Source organism: Diachasma alloeum, unplaced genomic scaffold, assembly GCF_001412515.2.
Source record: "Diachasma alloeum isolate Michigan unplaced genomic scaffold, Dall2.0 Dall_scaffold_00183, whole genome shotgun sequence".
NCBI classification, from domain to species: Eukaryota; Metazoa; Arthropoda; class Insecta; order Hymenoptera; family Braconidae; genus Diachasma; species Diachasma alloeum.
This window is the reverse complement of record NW_021680349.1, coordinates 1,333,287-1,355,259: the sequence shown is the minus strand read 5'-3', so window position 1 is coordinate 1,355,259 and position 21,973 is coordinate 1,333,287. Positions and strand designations below refer to the sequence as shown.

General features: G+C 37.1%; 1 protein-coding gene across 1 annotated transcript in view; it reads left to right on the top strand.

The window, feature by feature from the left end:
• Positions 1-1,175: 1,175 nt before the first annotated feature.
• The window catches only part of LOC107046826, a 23,216-nt gene continuing 2,418 nt past the window's right edge, over positions 1,176-21,973 (top strand). The window contains exons 1-8 of the mRNA XM_015269545.2: positions 1,176-1,670; positions 5,280-5,312; positions 5,450-5,515; positions 16,611-16,858; positions 17,918-18,194; positions 19,001-19,367; positions 19,929-20,081; positions 21,067-21,793. Of these exons, the coding sequence (XP_015125031.1) occupies positions 1,593-1,670; positions 5,280-5,312; positions 5,450-5,515; positions 16,611-16,858; positions 17,918-18,194; positions 19,001-19,367; positions 19,929-20,081; positions 21,067-21,793 (1,949 nt within the window). The 5' untranslated portion in view covers positions 1,176-1,592. The remainder of the gene's footprint in view (positions 1,671-5,279; positions 5,313-5,449; positions 5,516-16,610; positions 16,859-17,917; positions 18,195-19,000; positions 19,368-19,928; positions 20,082-21,066; positions 21,794-21,973) is intronic.

The following is a 21,973-nucleotide window of genomic DNA, read 5'->3' as shown; positions in this document are numbered from 1 at the left end:
GCACGTCATTTCTCGACCCGCTCTTTCATTTGAGCCCAAAAAAACATTCATACCTTGTCTGACATCGCTGCTACAAACTCGGGTCTTCAACTCGGGCCTTCAATTCAAAGCCCGAGTTTATAGCAGCGATGTCAGACAAGATATGAATGTTTTTTTGGGCTCAAATGAAAGAGCGGGTCGAGAAATGGCGTGCTAGGACCTCTAAAGATGGTGTTGAACCAGGGGAGACTCCTAGACCCCACTGGACAATGTTGTCAGAATTTCGCTTTTTAATTGAAAACAGACATCATCTTTAGAGACAATTGTCATTCCCCATCCTAAAAATAATTTCTTCACAACTGTAAATGTGTAAAAAAAAGGTTTTATGAGGTTTGAACAATCTTCGTAATTTATTTCAACGATTAAAGAAACGCGGAAAATTGCAAGAAAAGTATTACAAAAATTTCGCTGTAGTATAAACTAAAATGTCGCTGAAAATGAAAAAACTGTCACAATCGGTGATTACAATTCCACTTCATTCGAAAGGAAAAAGACACGTAGTATTTATGATTTTTAAACAATCTTCATAACTGATTCACATAGAAAAGAAAATGCAAGAACTGCTGCAAAAATTTCGCTGCAGTAAAAGCAGAACGCGGCTGATAATGCGATAACATTTATTCGCCCCTCTTAAACTCTCCACCAACAGCCCGCAAATTTGACTCTTCGTTCGCGAAAAAGTACGTTACAAAAGTGGCAATTCCCCTCCACCTCCCAATTTCCTTGCTTTCACCCAAAAATCCCGGACCCAGACAGATTCAAATCCCTCTCCCCTCGCCCAGAGAGTCCCAATCCGCTTTCCTCTCATTTTTTATCTCTCCACACTAAATAGGAATGTTTAAACATTAACTTTTGCGAAGCGAATAAAAACGCCTGGCGCCTGCGCAGAGTGCCCCCGCAGCATTTACTTCCCCAAACACCCGCCAGTGGCGCCAGTTGCTCGTACATGCGAGGGTTTTCGGGTAATTCTGCCGCCGTGTGCGCCCCTCGACTCGCATGTATTAGTTTCTAAGGGTAATACTACGTACACGGGGAACACGGCAAACTCCCAGCCGGTTGTATAACGAACGTCTGTATTAGTACAACCGAATCGCAAAGTGGTGTTGGTTTCGGGCAAGTGCCCGTGGGCCACCGTAGCGAGCTGTTCTGTGGTGCGCGCCGTGGCTTGTGCGCCGGATGATAAACGGAGAGGATTTTTCACATATTTTTTTTTAATCCGCGGCACAATTGCCACTAATAATAGTCAGTGTAAATAACAATTTAATGCGTGACGGGTGAATATAAATTTTATAACAAAATGTTTGTCACAACGATATTCAACTATTTCACACATGTTTAGATACATTGAAATTCATTGAGTCGGCTCAGTGTGTTTTTTTTTTATTAAGCATAAAACTCTCGTCGCTCTTGTGTGACATTGTGTTGGGCTTTTACTGCAACTGTGTAAGTGCGCGCTAGACACACGCGTGTTTTTTTCGGTTTTCATCGGGGATAAGGAGTTTAATCTGAAAAAAAATTGCGACAATTTTTTCCCCCCTGAAATCACGTGCATTATGGAGATATCGAAGGGCCTGCAGGAGGAAATTATTTTGGTGCAGAACAGACTGAAAAATGCCATTCGCGATCACCAGGTGAGTTTCGGGTACAATACTATTTTTCATTTGCCAGTATTTTTTTATCCCCGTTATCCTTGAGCCCCGATTTTTTGTTTCAATGCAGTTTAGCTACCATTCCCCCAGCGAATCAACTCAAAAATCACAGTGTGACGTAGTTTTTAGACAATCGTAATGCTACGTTTTACCTTCGGCATGACACAAACAATTACTCTCCCAAGCGTTTTTCGGATTTGCGTCAGAGTGGATCGATGGTAAATTCAATTGACATTTTTTCCGCGTTATAACTCGATTATAATTTGACAAATGCCCCGAGCACATTCGTCAGCTTATTTCTATATTAATGAATCACTTTCATCGATTCCCTCGGTCATGATAAAACAATTCGCTTGCATTATCTCATCCATTCGGACATGTACTTGTAATCAGTCGCTTCGAAGTAAGAAAATGAGTTTCCTAACGGGACTTCACCAGCTGGAAATTTCCCCCCCAATTCGTTACCAATGAAAAAGTTTTTCCAACGAATTTCGCGGGCACAAACTACTAAACACCCCCTTCCCACGCAAAACAATCTGACCCCCCCAACTTGTTTGTATTGTGTTGCGTTAGACAAAAGACTGAGAAAACAGAAATAAACTGAAAACAAGATTATGAAAAAACCAATACTGAAACAATAACATGTTAATTGGAATTGGTTTTTTAAATTAAATGTAGGTGCCGATGCGTTGACCTCGGCCAATACTTCTCCCTCTCCCCCTGACACCCTGTTGTACCTACGAACAACTCATCTAAAATCTCCAGGAATTATTTCTCCCTCCCCTCACCCCATTCTACACGAAAATTAATTGTATCGCACATGAGTCTCTGCGCATCCATTTGTACACGGCCATCATCGTATTCAACACCACGTCGTCTCTAGCGTCCTTCACTCGATACAACGAACCTAACCTACGTGACGGTCCTCCACTCTTTTATTCTCCCCTTCTGCCCCCCCCCTGTATTTATTGCTTTCTCAATAATTTGAGTGGTGGTTTTAAAAATTGAAGATTCGTCTGAGATGATGATTTTCATGGGTTTGCTCTCTTCAGCTGGTGATGGTGTTTGGGTTGATTGAATCATTGGCAGTGTTTATTACTATTATCTATTTATTTATTTATTTATTGTCGTTGTTTTTATTTATTCATTACTATACTATGTTATTTTATTTTGTTTTCTTTCCATTTGCGTCTCCACAATTAGTTGAATTTAATTTCATTAATTCACAAGTTACAACATTGAATGAGAAGGAATTACGTGAGAATACAGATCGACAAACAATTTTCGGGAAGCATACCTAAAATTTTTCATTTCTTTCTTTTTCTTTAAATTAATTAATACCAATGATCTGAAAATGTGCACGAATATGAATACTTTTTACATTCCTTTGATCTCATTTCAATGGAATCGAAGAAGGAAATTGCAAGGAGAGATCGATCATCATCAATCAGTATGAATAAAATTAAAAAGTCTATTTTTCTGTCTTTTCGAAATTTTTCAAATCGTTTTTTTCTTATTAAAAAATGAAGGGAGATTGACATTTTTAATTTCTGTGATCGTATTCTGTTCACAGAAACAGGAAATACGGAAAATGTAGGGAAGGAAAATCGGATACGAATTCTAAAAATCGATTTTTCTAGTGAAAAGTGAAAAGCGGAAGAGAAACGAGATCAACACGAAAACAGAATTATTCATTTTTCAATGTTTAGGGAAAACTTCAAAATTGATATAATTCTACGAATAATTAACCAATATCCATAAATGCAATTCCTATCCTCACATTTTCATAGAATACATAAAAAACAGCAAAGAATTCGAAAATTTTATCGGATTATTATTCTGTAATTATTGTCTATTACTTCTCAATAATTTACTGATTTTTAAAATTAAATTTGAAATGGTAAATTCCACTGTCCATGTTTCTATTTTCTTTCAGTTTCTGATGTTTTATTTAGTTCCATGATTGGGATTATCCATTATTATTAATTATTTGTCAATAAAATGTAAAATAATAATTTCCATGAGTTTATTCTCTTGAACCACTAATGTTGATGCTGTTTAGTTTAATTAAATAATTGGCATTATTCATTGCTGTTCATTCCTCCTCAATAATTTTCCGATTTTTAAATTCATTTTGAGATGATCATTTTGCCACAGTTCCATTCCTGTCAGCGACTGATGTCAATGTTATTTAAACTTTATGAAATGATTGGTATTGTTCATCACTATTACTTTCACAATAGTTCGAGTATTGGTTTTAATAATTCAAGCTCCATCCAAGATGATTACTTCCATAGATTAATTTCCTTCAGCTGCTAATTATCTTAAAGCTACTTTAATAGAGTAATTGACACTATTTATTACTGTCTATTACTTCTCAGTAATTTCGTCGTTGGTGTAAAATTATAGATCCACCTGTGAGATGACAATTTCCATTATTTCATTCTCTTCAACTACTGATGTGATTGTCATTGAGTTCCGCAAACCAAGTGGCATTAATAATTAATGTTTATTACTTCCTCAATAATTTCAGTGCTGAGTTCAATAATTGACGATCCAACCGAGATGGTAGTCCCCCGTTTCATTACTTCCCTCATCTACCAATTTTCAATTTAATGAAAAGATGGCAAAATCCTCGGCTGATTCAAATCATCTCAATTGTTGTTTATCATCTTGTTTATTCGGGATATATTATTCCCCCCGCCCCCCTAAAACTCACCTGAACTTTGGAAATTTTCTCAACAAGTTTGGCGAGTTAAAGTTTTGGAGTTTGTTCGGCCAGAGAACGGGAAACAGTTGGAAACCAGTTCTTTTTTCTGGTCCTAGTTTTGTTTATGGGCTTTTTTTCATTTACGGGAGTTGAAGAAATGGTGAGGGGTTGATTCAGGGGATTATAACGGTGGAGTTGGGGGGATGAATTAGCTTCCAACGCAGTGAGTGTCGATACGTGTATCTTGAACTTTCGCGTACGAAGTTTAGAAATTACACGGAGGACAGCCGCTGTGACAGTGGCGGATTAGTTGAGTTTTTCAGAGTGCATGGGGTTTTATGGAAAGTTTTAATTGACCTTTTGTCCATTTCACCTGAATTAATCAAATTGAATTAATGGGGAATGAAAATAATGATGCAATTGCCTTTTGTTTAATCGCTTGCCATCAATTTGAGAAACCGATTTGGGCAAAAAAAATTATGGAAAAAGTTCTCTTATCCTAGTTCGCCAATTGACGACAGAATTATTAACACGACTCATTAAAAATTAATAAATGGCGTTAATAGTTAAGAATCCTCGTTAACAACAACTACATCCTTCGACCTTTTCTATTGCTGTGCGATAGAATTTTCCGCGATTTTCTGGATAACTGTTATCAAACTTTTCCCTCGGTGAATTATTTATCACTTCTCCACCTTTTCCTTTCTACTTTCAATTTTCCAAGTGATAAATTAGACGATTTAAATTTTATGAGTTTCATTTCAAACATATTCACCCACTTTACGTAATTAAACACCACCATTGCGTAATATTGGGCATTCCAACAGAAGATAGCCCACCGAATATCTCAAACTAACTATTTATTATTGGTTAATCCACAGATATGTGTCGGGAGACTCAAGGACGAGCCAAACGTAAGTAGTCAACTCCTAGACGAAAAAACCTCCAATCACAAAATCAGCAATTAAATAATTGCATGGAATTGTGATAATACCAGCGTTGCCAGGGACGAGAATCGATGTAATGTCATGATAATCATTATTATTTTTAGAATTCCGACATACTGGGCAAAATTCAGGAGATTCAACTGCACATAGTGTCCCTCGGGCGGTGCCAGGTGAGTTTGTACACAAAGCGCTTCAACTTTCTTATTTTCCCGTCTCTCACATTATTCAGCTCCTCTCACTCGCATATTCCCCAAGTTTTTCCCGTGTTCTGCGCTCTCCACTGCAGTCTGCAAGGCCGCTCGCCTTGATAGGGATATTTCCTATAATTTTTTTTTACGAGGAACTTATTGAAATTATATTTTTTTTAGAGTTCACAAGGGGCTTACGTTAGAAATTCCACAATTCAGTAGCGAAGCGGTACACCGGGTTAAGTAGATTTTGACTTTGGGTCAGTTTTTGATGAATATCTCGGAATCTAAGAGAGATGGCAGAATTTTCCCATGACCTTTTTTGTAACCCTCAATTGGCTCTACAAAAAAGGTCATGACAACAAAATTTTTATCTCTTTTAGATTCCGAGATATTCGTCAAAAACTGGCCAATAGTCAAAATCGACTTAACCCGGTTTACCGCTTCACTACTGAATTTTATCGTCAAAATTTTCGCGGGGAGGGGATAATGACGTCACACCTCCCTGCAGTTCGTAGTTGACTCACTATGCGGCGCTACTTTCGCTCCAGTGTCAAGAATAAAGTGAGGTTAATCATCGGTGGCGGTCATTCATTTTTCTCATTTATTTATGACGTTTGGTCCACTAATCCTCTCGACCAGACCTGTGACGTCATTTTACGTTATCTGAGCGTTTTGAAATGGTTATTTTTCAATCAACTTCTTTGTTATAAAAATGAGGAATTTGCGGAGTATCACTTCGAATCTAGACATAATTTGACATGAGTAATGGTATAAAAAAGAGAAGAATGCGATCCTTTTTTATGAGGGACTTATTGAAATGACTTTTTTAGTGCCCAAAAAGCTCACCGCTAGTAATTCCACCATGTGGGAAGGGGATAATGACGTCACATTTCCCTGCACTTCATAGTTGACTCACTATGCGGTGCTACTTTCGGTCCAGTACACTGATAGAAAGGTGGAACGATTCAGTTGCACCAAACGAGGCTTCTTAACTATTACCGCGATTCGTTAATAGTTAACGAATCGTGGTAATAGTTAAAAAGTCTCGTTTGGTTCGACTAAACCGTTCTATCAGTGTGGCAAGAATAAAGTGAGGTCAATCGTCGGTCGCGATCATTCATTTTTCTCCTCTTATTTATGACATTGATTCAAATAATGCCAAAATGCCTAATTGATACCAAAACCATATAATTGTGACATTTTATTCCATGAAAACTGCATTAATAATTCCCGAGATATATTCAAGACGCTCCAATTTTTGCGGTATCGCCAACATTTTCTTACTAATTTCCGACGTTCTGCTCAAGCGTCATCTACTGGCCGCGTTGGGGTTCTCAAGTGTGACGAGCAGGGGATGGGGGTTACAATGAGGGGTCATAAAGCAGTTAGGGGTCCAGGTATACTTTACGACCCTTTAATGTATTCAATTAGGACATCGGAAACTGTCGCTGTCTGATGTAAATTACATAATTCCCAGCGACGGCGTAATTCTTAGGGCCATTATCTAATTTTCAGGGGAATTGCACTGATTTTCAAAACCATCCCTAATTTTCAGAGCTGTGGCACTCCATTTCTAACTTTTAGGAATCTATCACCAAATTTTAGTGATAAAGATCGCCTATAATCGGAGCCATTCTAGCCAATATTCAGTATCACCAATCATTACTGGAACTCTGTGACATGTCCCAGGAAATGATTTTGACGGTGAAAGATTGATTGTTTATAAATTACTTATAGAAAATGCTCGGAATTTTCAAAAATTGTAATTTTCAAATTATTTCATCAATCTTCTTGCGAAAGTAAACTTTCTAGTTTTTTCTTCAGTTTTTTGAAATGTTTCCTCACGATTCAATATCGAGATTCCAATTGAGATCTGCAAAGTTTAAATAATAAAATCATTGTAAAATGTCCCAAAACTTAGAGTTAAATGAGGGTCAAATGAACGTTCTGATGTTCGACTGCAAAAGTAGAAAAGCATTTCACTGGAGAATGAGTAGCCAAAATACTTGGACATCCTTAAGGGGAAACAGAAGCCTTGTGCCCATATGAACTTTTGGAATTGCGTTTTCTCCTGCAATTATAAATTTTTATCTATGAAACTACTTTATCGACTCCATAATTGCATTGTTGAGTCAATTAAGTTGTTTCATGAGTAAAAAATAATAATTGCAGGAGAAAATACAATTCTAAAAGTTCAAATAGACATAGGGGCTCCGTTTCACAAGGGGATAGCGAAATTTTTGTCATAACCTTTTTTGTAGCTCTTAATTCGCCCCACAAAAAAGATCACTACGAAAATTTTGTTGTCTCCCTTAGATTCGGGGATATTCCTCGAAAAGTCAGCCAAGGGTTTAATCGACTTGAGCCATTTTATCGCGTCGTCACTGAAATCAGTGAGATGTTTCTGAAAATCAGTGACATCTCCCTGAAAATGAAAACTTTTTGTCGCTGTGATGACTGAATGATTGATCAAAGGATGTTTCAAACTTCTTTTCGCCTTCCCTCGTCCTTTAATTACTCAAGTATCACCAGTTGCGCGTCGTTGGCACCATTTGTCGCATCTTCCGACTTGGCTTCGCGTCAGCAATGCAGCACATCGATCGCCGCGCGCTACGAGAAGGCGATATTGTAGGTTCCGAGTTTGTTGTTATGAGATTTGAGGGTTTTTAGGGTAGAAATTAAGCGACGCGGATGGATAACTTGATGAGGGTAGTGGACACTAATCGCTGATGAATAGAAAGACAGCTGACTGGTTACAGTGACATACCCCTTCTCTGATATAGGTTATCGATTGTAATCGAGTTAAGACCGTGGCCTCGGCGAATGCAACCCGAGAGGCCTGCGTCAATTGCTCTCTCTCCTGGATTTTCAATCTGTTTAATATGAATTATGGAGGGCGGCTCTGATGTCCATTCGTACTACTTGATGATTTTTTGCAACAGTTTTGGATATTTGGAACTTTTAATCCGAGAGTTTCATGTTGTAGGTTTTTTTTTCTGTGCGAAAAGTTAAAATTAGTACTGGAAAAGAAGTCGTCAAATATATTTTTTCTAGTCCTAGCGAGAAACAGATTTTTAAGTATTTTTCAAAGGTTAGGGAATTTTTTTTAGGAAGATTTTTTTCATTTGTAAAGGATTGAAAAGAGTGGAATTTTGTAAACAAATAGTGGTAATTTCCAGAGATATTGAATTGATGTTGATATTGGATTTGATTTAGAGAGAATAAAAGGTCATTAAATTTCAAATTTCAAGTAGAAGTGAGACAGAAATTTCACAATTAACTTAAATTAAATTACATTAACTCATTTCTTTTTAATTGTCAGAGAATAACTGAATTGCATTCTACGAATTCTATTAATGTTCTGAAAATTCGGTGATATATTTTCATTTATACCGTCGAATAATAATAAGAATTTTAAAAAATATTTCTTAATGACGTGATTTCAAACACTGTTATCAAATTGGGCTGAGTTTATCGAAAAAAGACCTTGTATTCGATTTAAGCGGAAAAAGTGAATGGAATTTCAAGTATTTCTGAAAATTCAAGTAAAGTCCCAATTTTTTTTTAGTGACACGAAAACGGAAATTCCACAATTCACATGAATTTTCCAATAGAAATTAATATTCATTGTTAACTTCCTTTTAATTTTCCTGATTTTTCATTAATTTTCCCGGAATAAGTGAACTGAAATTAACAGTTTCCACGGATTTTTCCATGAAATTATGAATTTTCAATAACAAATTTCCTTCAAATTTCAGTGGAAATTGTAAATACTGAATTCCATTAGAACAATCACTTGTTGAAAATTTCCAGGATATAACATAACAAATTTAGACAAAAGTACTTAATACTATGCATACAATATGTTTGTAACATTTGTTATTTGTTATTTATTGAAACTCCTCAATAGAAATTCCCGTGATTTCCGAAAACCATCTTTTAGCTTGTTTCCATTAAAAATGTTCCAGTTTGACTTGTTAACTTCCCGATATTTTTAAATTCATTTCGTGTTATTCTGTTCGTTTCCTGGACGATCGAAGAATCTAGGCGATCTCTGACGTTCGCCAGTGGGTTGCACCGGGGGTGGAAGTTTTTGAGCGCGTCGGAAAGTTTTGAAATGGGACGCTTTCACAGACTCGTCAGTCAACATTCATGCTCAGGGAGGGGTACAATTTATTGTAATTAATCAGAAATACTTTGATGGTTATTTCAGAGGCACTGCGAGCTTGTCGAACATGAACGGGATGATATGAAATTGAACATGTGAACATGTCACATTCAAGAAATTCAACATGAATTGAACATGTGAAATTCAATATTAGGTGGCTTTTCCCAGCAACAAGTTATGTTTATGTGGTTTTGAGAGGGCTCACAGGGTAATTGAATAGCGTTCGCGCAATAAAATTGTGTAAATCTTCGTGAGGAAAGGGATGCACTGGGAAAATATTAAAATTGTCTGCTTCGTCGCAATATCGGACGATTCTTTCTCCTCTAACTGCTTGAGGTCAAGAGGAGGATTTGTTTTCTGTATTTTTTCTTGAGTTGTTTTATCAGGAAAAAACGAAAAATTTTTACTGAATTGTTTTTTTTTAGTATTATAACACTGGATTTCAACAAATGGTGACATATTTCTTGAGTGTTGGTAAATACCAAGGGAAGATGAGGGTTTTTATATTTCAAGGATGAGTTTTCTCGACTATTTTATTTGCATAAATTTTAACTTTATATTTCTAAAGTTTTTGGAAGAAAAAAACTTTTGCCAGTGAATTGTCATCATTTTGTTTAAATTTGAGGCATTGGATGAAAGATTTTTAAATTAAAGCCAATGCGACATTACTCTGGAAATTAGTGATAATGTCATTGAAAATTGGAAACAAAATCCCCAAATCCTTAATAATTGAGGAAAAATTCTTGCAAGTCAATGCAGAAAGTCATGTCCCTGAGAATCATAACTTTTTTCCTTTCGGTAATTTAACAAAATTTTACACAATAAAAATGAAAAATCAATCATAATATTCGTAAATGCGTTCTACATTCACTTTATCATGTTTCGTAATCAATCATTTCATTAAAAATTATTCCCTGTAAGTTTTCATGAACAAGCAGGTTTCTCCATTTTTAAAACAACCGTAAACTCTTCGAAAGGGGGAAATTGTTCCCCGAAATTCTGATGAAATATTCAAAGCCAACTCCCATTTTCTCAGATAATTAAACTAAATTTTACAGTAACAAAAATGAAAAGAAAAAATTGAACAAAACATTTGTAGATTCATGTTTTACTCTTGTTATTATATTTTGTAATTAATTTCTTTAAAAAAACAGCTTCTTCTGTTTTTAAAACAATGATAATTAAAACAATAATTGAAACAATCATAATTAACTTGAATTTTACAGCAACAAAAATGAGAAAAAATGAATCAAAACACTCGGAAATTTATTTTATATGCTCGTTATTATGTTTTGTAATTAATTTCTTTAAAAAAAAAACAAGGTTTTCCGCTTTTAAAACAATCGTAAACTCTCCGAAAAGGGGAAATTTTTCCCCCGTAAATTATTGGCTGGTAATGGGAAAGTGGAGGATCATCGAGGGGTTGACGGAATCACAACGCTAACTACATGAATAACGGTAAAGATTTGAGTAAGGTTGGCCAATCGGTTGCCGGCACGCGAGCGTCAAGAAGGTTCTTATTGATCTCCGGGCCTCTCTCCGGTTGGAACCACACAGCAGCAGTAGACCAGCGAGAGGCGTCTCTCCCTATTGCACCCCCAGAGCGTCTCGCAGATGCTGCGCGTGACGCTCGCTCCGAAAATCGCAATCGATATTCGCCGTTCGAAATTCCCGCCGCTATCTCATCAAAACAAGAGCTCTCGGCACTCCGTAGCAGAACGAATCGTGGAATATTCTTCCATTTTTATATCTATCGCATTCGTTCCGTACTTTTAATTTCGAATTGACTAGGTAATGAATGATTTTACGATCGACTATTCAGATCTTTATTTAGGGACTGAGAAATGTTGAAAAGAAATTGTATTGAGACTATTTCTTCAGAAATTTTAGGAAAAATTTAATGTTTTGACCGTCAGTGAAAATGAATGTAAATTTTAATTAATTATTTTTAAACTCCTCTCAAGCTTCAAATTTTTTTTTTTTTATATAATTAATTAATCATTTTTTAACTTCTCTCCAGCTTCATTTCTATGGGAGTAGGATACACCAATAGGACTCGTCTTATACTTTTAAATTCAATTAAATTGAGTAATGTCAGTGAATCTTTCTCTTAGCATGAAAAATCATTCAATGTCTTGTCCTGAAATCACTCGGTTCGAAAAAAATTACATGAAATTTGGGAGAAATGGAGCGTTTCCATCGTCAACAGCTCGTGAAATTGAATTTAATTTTTAATTCATCATTATCAAACTTCTCAGGCATGAAAACGAGAACAAGTTTCTCCCATTCGCTCTACAAATATTGAAAACTCAAAATTCATGTTATAAAATAAAAAATACAATGATTTAATCAATTATTAAATCCAATTAAATCGAGAGGTGCATTTGAATTGTAAAATCCCATGATTAAATTCACTCTGAATGTTTATGCTCCTCATGATTTGGAAAATTACATCGAAATGATATTAAACGTCATTTCCATCAAATTGACCCGATTAAATTAATTAATTCGATTAAATGCACTAATATTAACCAATCTTTCTGATAACGTGAAAAATCCTTCGATGTTTTATAGTGAGATCACTCGGTTTCAAAAAATTACATGAAATTTGGGACAAATGGACAGCGAAATTGAATTTAATTTTTAACTAATTTTCAAAAAATTGAGGATCAAAAATAAAAATTTTAATTTAAAAATTCAAGGCCTAGAAATAGCTCCAAATAAAATGATAAGAAAAAATAATCGCTGTATACAGATCTAGAGTGGGTTTTGTACAAACATAAAAAACTCAATGCAGAGTAAAACTTGGTTCAAGGTTCGCAGGCACAAAAAGTTAATTTTTAACCAATCATTTTTAAACTCCTCTAAAACGTCAAACCTAAACATGTTTCTCCCATTTGCTTTACACAAACTGAAAATTCATGCTAACAAAGAAAAAATAAAATAATTCAACCCCGTCAATGATAAAATCCAATTGAAAATTGAAAATTCATGTTATAAAATAACAAATACGATAATGTAATCACTTCAGTTATTAAATCCAATTAACTGGAGAGTTGCATTTGAATTGTAAAATTTCATATTTACTCGTTTGTCATTCAAATAATTTCATTTAATTCATACTGGCAAATATGTCGCTGATTAAATTCACTCTGAATGTTTATGCTCCTCATGATTTGGAAAATTGTACCAGGATGATATTAAACGTCGTTTCGCGTCGTCTCCGTTGCCTCCTTGTTTCGCCATTCAACTAAAACCCCATCTACCCCACCAACTCTCGTTATATTCCGACATAATCGCCCGGAACAAAGTTCTCAAACTCGGCGTTTGTGGTTTCATCAAAAAAGACTCCATCAGGGGTCCCTTTTCCCCTCGATATTAATTCAAAATTCTGCATTTTTGCTGATTTCCTAGTTGTTTAAAAATCTTTAAATACCCCAGCGACTGATGTAATTAATTTCTCTCCATTTTTCAACAATTGGAGCGCGAGTGGACGCCTTGCGTTGCAGCCATTCCACATTCTTCGCTTTATCCCGCAAAAATGGCCCCATAAAAACCTCGAATGGAAAATTTAATATCATTTCAAACTGCTGCGGGATATCAAGTGCACATTCTTGCATTTATTTCACCACTTGAAAATGTGATAAAATTTTTTCAAATATCCAACTGAAGCTAATTTCTACGGAATTGCAGTTGATTTTGTTTCTGAAGAATCATTTATTTCCTGCAGAATTCAGTGGTAATTGACAGTTTAATGTAATGTGGAGGTAAAATGCTCGGTAATTGCGATAATTTATGTGAATAGTGCCCTTAAAAGTTCTATTTGTCCAGAATTTTAATTTAATTTAACAATTCAATTAGTTTAGTTAGTTATTCATTTAATTTAACAATTTAAGTAATTGTTGACATTAGTATATTCGAAGAATATGAAAAAACTCACAGCGATGGAAATCGTGAGAGTACAACTCATAAATCACTCGGAATAATTCCTCACAATCTAAGATCGTCAATAAAATATTGGAGTAACTTCACTCGTCAATTCTCGAACAATTCTGAGAAACAATGGATGGAAATTAATTTATTTTTGGTTTAACTAATTTATTTTCTGAAGAACTCAATGAAGAAGAATTCAACGAATTCAATTAATTTTAACATGACAATAAAAAAATCTTCACAATTTTAATAATTTGTGAGGGTATTGTCCTAAGAATTCTCTTTATCCAGAATTTTTCAATTTCATTACCCATTAAAATTTCTATATCTGTTGAATTGAAGAAAAAAAAATATTCGAATCCAACTGAAAGTCAGTACGATGAAAATTCAAAGAAATTTAACCGCAACAATAGAATTCCAAATAGTCCAACTCATAAATAATAAAAAAAACTCACAAATAATTGAGGACAATTCCGAACACCCAATCCTCCCCTAAAAATTGTATCAATTCCCTCGACTTTCCCGCGTCATAAGCCCCCCCAAAAATTCTCCAATAATCCTAAATAAAAAATAGTATATTCAAGTGAGAGGAAGATAAGATCGTAGTGGCACAAGCGCAGTTTGAAAATCGTTATGTACCCACTTATTCGTGACGCCTAGGATCGTCCGCAGGCTCTTCAGCCCTACCACCAAACCTTCTATTTTTATCATTAATAAGAGAATCCTTCTGATCAAAAGAGCAACATTTCCACGCCGAAATACGGAGCTGAAAAAATGACAAGTAGCACGGCAGAGTTATGAGACAAATTTTACTTGTGCCAAAAAATATTTTTTTTTTTCAATTATCAGAAAAGGATTTTTTATGCTGAGCATGCAAAGATACGCCGCGATGGAAAATTTTTGCCGCAAAAATAGATTTAATCGTTCCACAAAAATTGTGTTCTCTGTGCGAAAAATGTCATTTCTAGCACTACTTCGGCGATTCGGTAATCACAGAAAAAAAAATTAGTTTATACTATTCTATTTTATTTTATTCTCTTTCCATTTCCGTCTTCACAATTAGATTAATTTAATTTGATCCATTCTTATTTTTATTATATATATATTTTTCCTTAATTCACATGTTACAACATTGATTGAAGAGGAATTATGTTATAGATCAATAAAAAGTGTTTTTTTGTGATCAAAACAAATACACAAAACAAAAGTCATTCAAAGCTTCATTCCGTTAATATACAAATTTCTTCATGTATTCCTGAAAGTTTTTAAAATGAGATGATCGGCTAGAAAATGGAGAGAATTTGTTTGTCTTCATGTCTGTGGAAAATTGGAATCACGGTTTTTTCTCCGAATATGAGTGGGATATGAATATTTTGGAATTTTATGATCTAATTTTAACGAGAAGAAATAAAAAAAATCCAAAAAAACGTAGGCGGGGAGAAATTTTAAAAAAATGTGTCAGTGTCTCCGGAGAGTTTTAAAATCGACATAATTTTTTGAATAATGGAAGAATTTCCATAAATTGGATTTTTGTCCTTGTCTTTCGATAGAATAAATAGAATAAATGACAAAAATTAAGAATTGGAGACGAAAAATGTTATGCGATTATTATTATGTAATAATAATGTAATAATAATAATAATATGATAGCAATCTCGTCACTTAAATACAAAATATTTATTTAATAAATATTATTGAATTATTTAATAAATATTTATATTTTTCCTCTATGTCAGATATTTTCATCCTGAAAATGCACCATCCCGTGTGAATTATCCGCCTCTCGAAACATTTCACTGTTATCGAAAGCAGAGCAAATCTTCATGTTTGAGACTTTCAAATTCGAACCAAAAAAAGTATTTTTTTTTACAAATTTCAACTTGCTATTTTGTTGGCCCAAACAAGACTTGTTTGAGTACAAATGAGCGTCCACTTGAACTTGTCGTTGTCATGCAAGACAACAATTTCTCTCGCGCGCAGTTATTGAAGTGGAGGATCGATCGTAGAAAACGTTGGAAACTGGGCGTAGGTGGGTTTTATCTGCCCAGAATGATGGGGATGTTGGTTGATTCGGTACCTGTAGATTCCCCGGGGCTATTTCACATTGTCTGTGGTATAAAAATCGATTCAACCCAGCATCGAACAATTCCACTGATTCAAAGAGGCATCGTCAACTTGTCAAATAAACTCCCCTAAACTTTATCGAAAAACAAGCTTCATCCGTTCACCTGGATGAGGGAGGAGAGTTTAAATAAAAGTGATGATACTTCAACACTTTTATTTTCTTCCTTCGCCCCCCCCCCCCCCCCCCCCCCCCCCCCCCCCCCCCCCCCCCCCCCCCCCCCCCCCCCCCCCCCCCCCCCCCCCCCCCCCCCCCCCCCCCCCCCCCCCCCCCCCCCCCCCCCCCCCCCCCCCCCCCCCCCCCCCCCCCCCCCCCCCCCCCCCCCCCCCCCCCCCCCCCCCCCCCCCCCCCCCCCCCCCCCCCCCCCCCCCCCCCCCCCCCCCCCCCCCCCCCCCCCCCCCCCCCCCCCCCCCCCCCCCCCCCCCCCCCCCCCCCCCCCCCCCCCCCCCCCCCCCCCCCCCCCCCCCCCCCCCCCCCCCCCCCCCCCCCCCCCCCCCCCCCCCCCCCCCCCCCCCCCCCCCCCCCCCCCCCCCCCCCCCCCCCCCCCCCCCCCCCCCCCCCCCCCCCCCCCCCCCCCCCCCCCCCCCCCCCCCCCCCCCCCCCCCCCCCCCCCCCCCCCCCCCCCCCCCCCCCCCCCCCCCCCCCCCCCCCCCCCCCCCCCCCCCCCCCCCCCCCCCCCCCCCCCCCCCCCCCCCCCCCCCCCCCCCCCCCCCCCCCCCCNTTTTTTTTTTTCCCTCCCCCCCCCCCCCCCAGCTCTCCCCCAGAAAGTTCCATTGAATGTACATTATAAGCGACGAGTAAAGTTAGTTTTCGTTTCTCTTTGTCACGCATATTCAAATGATAATGCGCAGAAGCAAATTGTTGAACGCCTGCGCAAGGAAGTGGAGGTCTACAAGGCGGAGAATGCGAATGGTGGTAAAGTTTCACTGGCTGCTTTACTTGGGTTAAACAACAACAATCATATAACAACGTACAGCGATAAGAGGGATGAGGTCAAGGTGCAGTCCAATGGTATTGATGTTAGAAGATCTTCGAGGGATAATTATGAGGATTTTGGAAGGAATGGGAGTGTTTCCGGTCGACGGAATTTATGTGCCAAGTGAGTAACTAAGTTTTGGGGGAGAATTAAATTTAAGTTTTTGGGGGGGAGAAGTTGGATGCAGACGGTGGAGTTGATGCAGTGAACGAAATACTTGTCAATTATGATTGAAACTTGCAGGGGAAGGGATTTGGAGAATTGGGGATTTGGATGAGTCATTTACGAGTGACGGGTGCTTTTGGATAATTACTCTTGAAATTTTTAGGGGAAACACTGAAGTCTTTGATGTTGTCGGTGATCAATTCGTTAATTTATGAAATATTTTAGGACATTTTTATTTTCAAGCTGTCCAATCATTTTGGAATTCAATTAGATGTTATCCCCAGTTTATAGAATAAAATTTGAGATTAAATAAGCTATTATACAATTATCGTTTGGTGGAATTCTTTGGGAATGACGAAAGCTGTTGGATAATTACTCTTGAAATTTCGAGGGAAAATAGTGAAATTTTTAAGGTTGTCATTGCTAAATTCGTTAATTCGTGAAATATTTTATGAAATTCCTATGTTAAAGGTTATAGAAAATGTAAATCATGGAAAATTTTGAAATATCGGACGACTGTTTGCCTGCATTTCCAATTTTAAAATAAATTTTAAAATTGAATGTCTTTACACAATTATTATTGAAATAATTGACAAATACTCTTGAGATGTCAAATCCAAATAATTAAAATATTGAATGTAATTGGGCTCATTTTTTTTCGCTAGAACATTTCTTTCACCTCACGAAACTAAAAAACGAATAAAAAGTTCTTCTCAACTAATAGATTTGACGTCAGTTTTAGAAATTCTGACGTAAAATGGACACTTGATTTTTTTGAAACCATAAGAACTGATTAAATTATGCATGTAATGAGTCCTTATAATTAATCAAGAGAATTTGACTCAATTGATGCATTCGAAACCGAGTAATAAATATTAAAAAGCAAAACATTAGTGTTAATTTAGTCACATGGAGTAAAAAAACTCAAGAATTGAATTTTTTGCGACACTTTTACGTCAGTTATCGTGATTAGCTCGTGATCGATTCGTGACATTGTTCGAAATCTCGATTTTTTAGAGATCGTTCAAGCTCTGTTGAGACTCTATCAGCAGACGAGGACATTATCGAAGTCTCGAACGATGAAAATTCAACGGAGAGACAGTCGGAAACCTCGGAGATTGAGACCCCTGTGACGGAGGACTACCAATCAAATGTGAAACAGGTAAACTTCCTGGGTAATCTCGGGCTCATCACGGCCAGCCAACTCCACGAATTGCAGAACAAGAAAGCAGAGAGGAAGCGAAGAAGCACTGCCAATCCACAGTTCGTGTACCCGAGCTGGGATCTACCATCGGTAATTAATTATCACCTCTTTTGATCGAATCATACGAGGAGAGTTTCCTCCGTTATTAATACCAATCCGGCTTCTATAATCAAAGATTATTACCTTATTAGAAAAAAAATTAGATTTTCATTGAGATTTGACTACTCATTTTTAGGAGAGTTACATTTAATTCAATTTAGGGGCACAAAGATTAAGGAATTTTAGATTTCACTAAATATTCTATGAAATCTTAAATTTTTGAGCACCAGGAGACGAGAAGTTGCCAATTTACTTGGATTTCCAAACAAAACATGAATTGTCAGTACCAAATCGCACTGTTTCTTTGATTAGTGGAAAGTTTAAAAAGAGATTTTACTGAATTTTGCGGGAAAATCAACAAAATGTAACGAAGTTATCAGAGAATAATTGATAATTGTGAAGCACTTGTGGTATTTTTACTGAAAATTCAGTGAAATTTCAAATTTTTTAGCACCAGGAAGACGAGAATTCCCCGATTTACTTAAATTTTCAATCAATTGAACATTAATGAATATATTTACCTGAAGTTTCCTCATTTTTATCAATTTTCATGCCATAATTAAACTGAAATTGGCCTCATTTTCCCATCAAGTTTTGAATTTCAAGGGTTTTTAATAGAGATTATTTAAATTTCAAATCAAAATTCATGATCAATTATCGACATTGTTAACTAACTAATCGTCAATCATACTTCATCATCTCAACTTGATGAATTTAATTTCCAACAGATACTGGAAATATCAACCAAAAAAATTTAACTGTGTTCGCAACCTCAATGTGAGTTTTTCTCTATTCAGAAACGAAAAAGGCACGCGTACCTCCAATCCATGGGAACAGCTCCGCAAACTAGACAGACAACAGCGCGACTGAATGGCCCCTCGCCTCCGCCAACGAAAGCCCCACCGAAATCAACATCTCCACTGACCAAAACAATCTCGAAGAGTCTGATTCCCCAGCAAAAATCAACAGTTCGGCCGAATATCCTGAGGACCATGCAGGAAGCGCGAGCATTCCAGAATCGTTCGAAACTCGATAACGGGACGAGCCAGAGGGAGGCCAAAGTAGTTGAGCCCAAGTCTGTGCATATTCCAGGATTGCCAGCTAGTTTGACTATTGAGAGGATTGAGAATGATAGTGCTGTTTGCATCAATTGCAGAAATCCAGGTAAAATAATTTTCATTTTTAATTCGTTCAGCATTTTTTTATCATCTTCAAACGGAAAACAATGCACCAGATATTTTGAATGATCATTAATTAATGGAGCTCCTCTGAATTTATGGATTTATCCTTTAAATTAAAAATTAAAAATTATCCATTATTAAATTTATATCATGCGAAAAATTTAAAAACAAAAATCATGGATAAAGATTACTTTTGCTTTTACATTCTCTTCTTGGTGATAATAGCAATAATGATAATTACAATAATACTAATAACGGTAGAGATTATTTACATAATCCCTATATAAACAAATTCATTACGTTTTAGAAAAAAGATTGTAATCTTCCAAAATTGCAATTGAATAATTATGTTATGAGAATCTTTATCAAAAATTGGTCTTTCTTTTCAAATAGATAAATTTAGACCTTAAAAATTTGGATCGTGAAATCATTTTTGAAATTTAACAATAGATGTTGAAGAGAATAATTAAGTAATTCAGAATAAAATATTGAAATAATTATCATCTTAAAAAATTCAAATATTTAATGTCAATTTTATTTCCAGGGACTTTAACAATCTGTGACACATGTTCAGCGAATTATCATATTTCCTGTCACACCATTTCACCTCCACCCCCACGTCAATGTCCAAAATGTGTGCAGAAGAAGAAAGAGGAGGAACGAAGTACTCCAGTAATCAAGAAAGACGAAGAGCTCGGTAAATATTTGAAAAAATATCTCAAAGCTTTCCCTCTCGAAATGAAATAAAACCTAGAATTTAAATTAAAAAAACAAGTCTCTGCGATGGGTTTATACATTAAGTTTATTATATTGAAAAAAATCTAGTGATATTGAACGGGAAAATGTCATTGCAGAGGAAAAAGAAAGAGAAAGATATGAGCAGCGTGAAAGAAACTCGGATCTGAGATTGCAGGTTTACGAGTTGGAAAAACGATCGCAGCTGCTCGGCCAATCACTTCAGGTTCGTCCTGTGGCCTGTTGTAGAAAATATCAGAGTCAAGTGAACCATCAGATGAATTAAGAAATTGATTTATTTATGTTGGAATGCTGATGTTTTAATTTCATTCGTAATTATCGTGAACAGATTTATTTTTCACCCAAGAACCTGCAAGCTCTTAAAAAACTTAAGTTTATTATTTCCTCATTGTCCAACTGTGAAGAATTTATTTAGAATTTCGTGCTCCGAGAGATGATAATTTTTTATTTATTTTTCACTGCACACAGGGCATGATCATCGATGTGTAAAAACGAGTTTATTTTTTGTGTCGAAATGCCAGAGAGGAATTAATCCCAAAAAACCCGTATTTTACACAGAAAAGAAATCATCAGAATTTCATTTCTCTACACAACTTTTTCTATAAAAATTTTCTACGTTTTTTCCCCTCGATTATTCTTCTTTCTCATAAAAAAATCAAGGAAAAATACTTGGAACATTCCGATTATTTTTTACAAAAAATATCTCAATAATTTGTGCAGAAAAATCAAATTCTATTGATTTTTCCATAAAATATTCTCCATTGACCATTTCAATGGAAAAAAAAGTGCAGATAAACTCAACAATCCATTCTCCGTCGCTGACTGAATCCCCCCAATTCCTCCGGCATAACGTTGAAAAAAAAACTCCCAAAAAAGCTCAATACTCCTCAATAAAAATCAAATTAATCAATTTATAACTCCCCCAGCTGCAGCATCGTATGCGCCAGGAGTTGCTGGGAAAGCAGGAGAAGACCCAGAAATCAATAAAGCGCCTCGTGGACTTCATAAAAGTGATGCAACAGCCCAACGACAAGTCCCATCCAGCACAATCACCCAGCTTCCAACCTCCACCCTCCTCATCCCCATTACTCCAGGTCCCCTCGCCCCCTCCAACCCCAACACCCCGATGCCCCCCCTCGCCATCGCCTCCCACGTCACCTACACCCCCCTCGGCATCAACACCTTCTCCAATCATCACCAGGGCATCACCTACATCAAATCCAACTCCACAGCCTCCCACTCACCTCACACAACTGAACAACAGTACCTCATTGTCAAGAAGCTGCCAGCCCCCGAGACTCAGCAGATCTTACCAAAGAATATCCCCAAAACCGTTGGAGATGTCGATGCAGAGCACTCAAATCTCGCTCAATCATCACCCCTGCTCTTCGATAAGCTCTCCCGAGGCACCAAGAAGCCCGTCCCAGGACTCAATCCAATTAATTCATCCTCAAACGACGTGGAATCGCCGGGCATCCCCGAAAAACCAAATCCACCAGCAACACGTGACAAATCAGATGCCAATTATCCCTTCACCCCCAAGAATTCACCAAATGGAACAGACTCAGCTGCCGAATCATGTGTCCGTGTTAACGCAGAGTCAGACCCACCGATTGCAGTCATCACCTTCACCCCATCGTGCAGACAATCAGAGTCATCAGACGCCTCAACTGACACCTCGAAATCAAGTGATCTACACAACTCAGTGCTCACAGGCAATCACCAGTCCGATATCGTCGCCAATTGTTCTGATGAATCACCGAGGCACGATGTACGTAGACAGGACAGTGTCGCTGACAGACTCGCAAGAAGACTCTCCGAGGATCGAGCAGC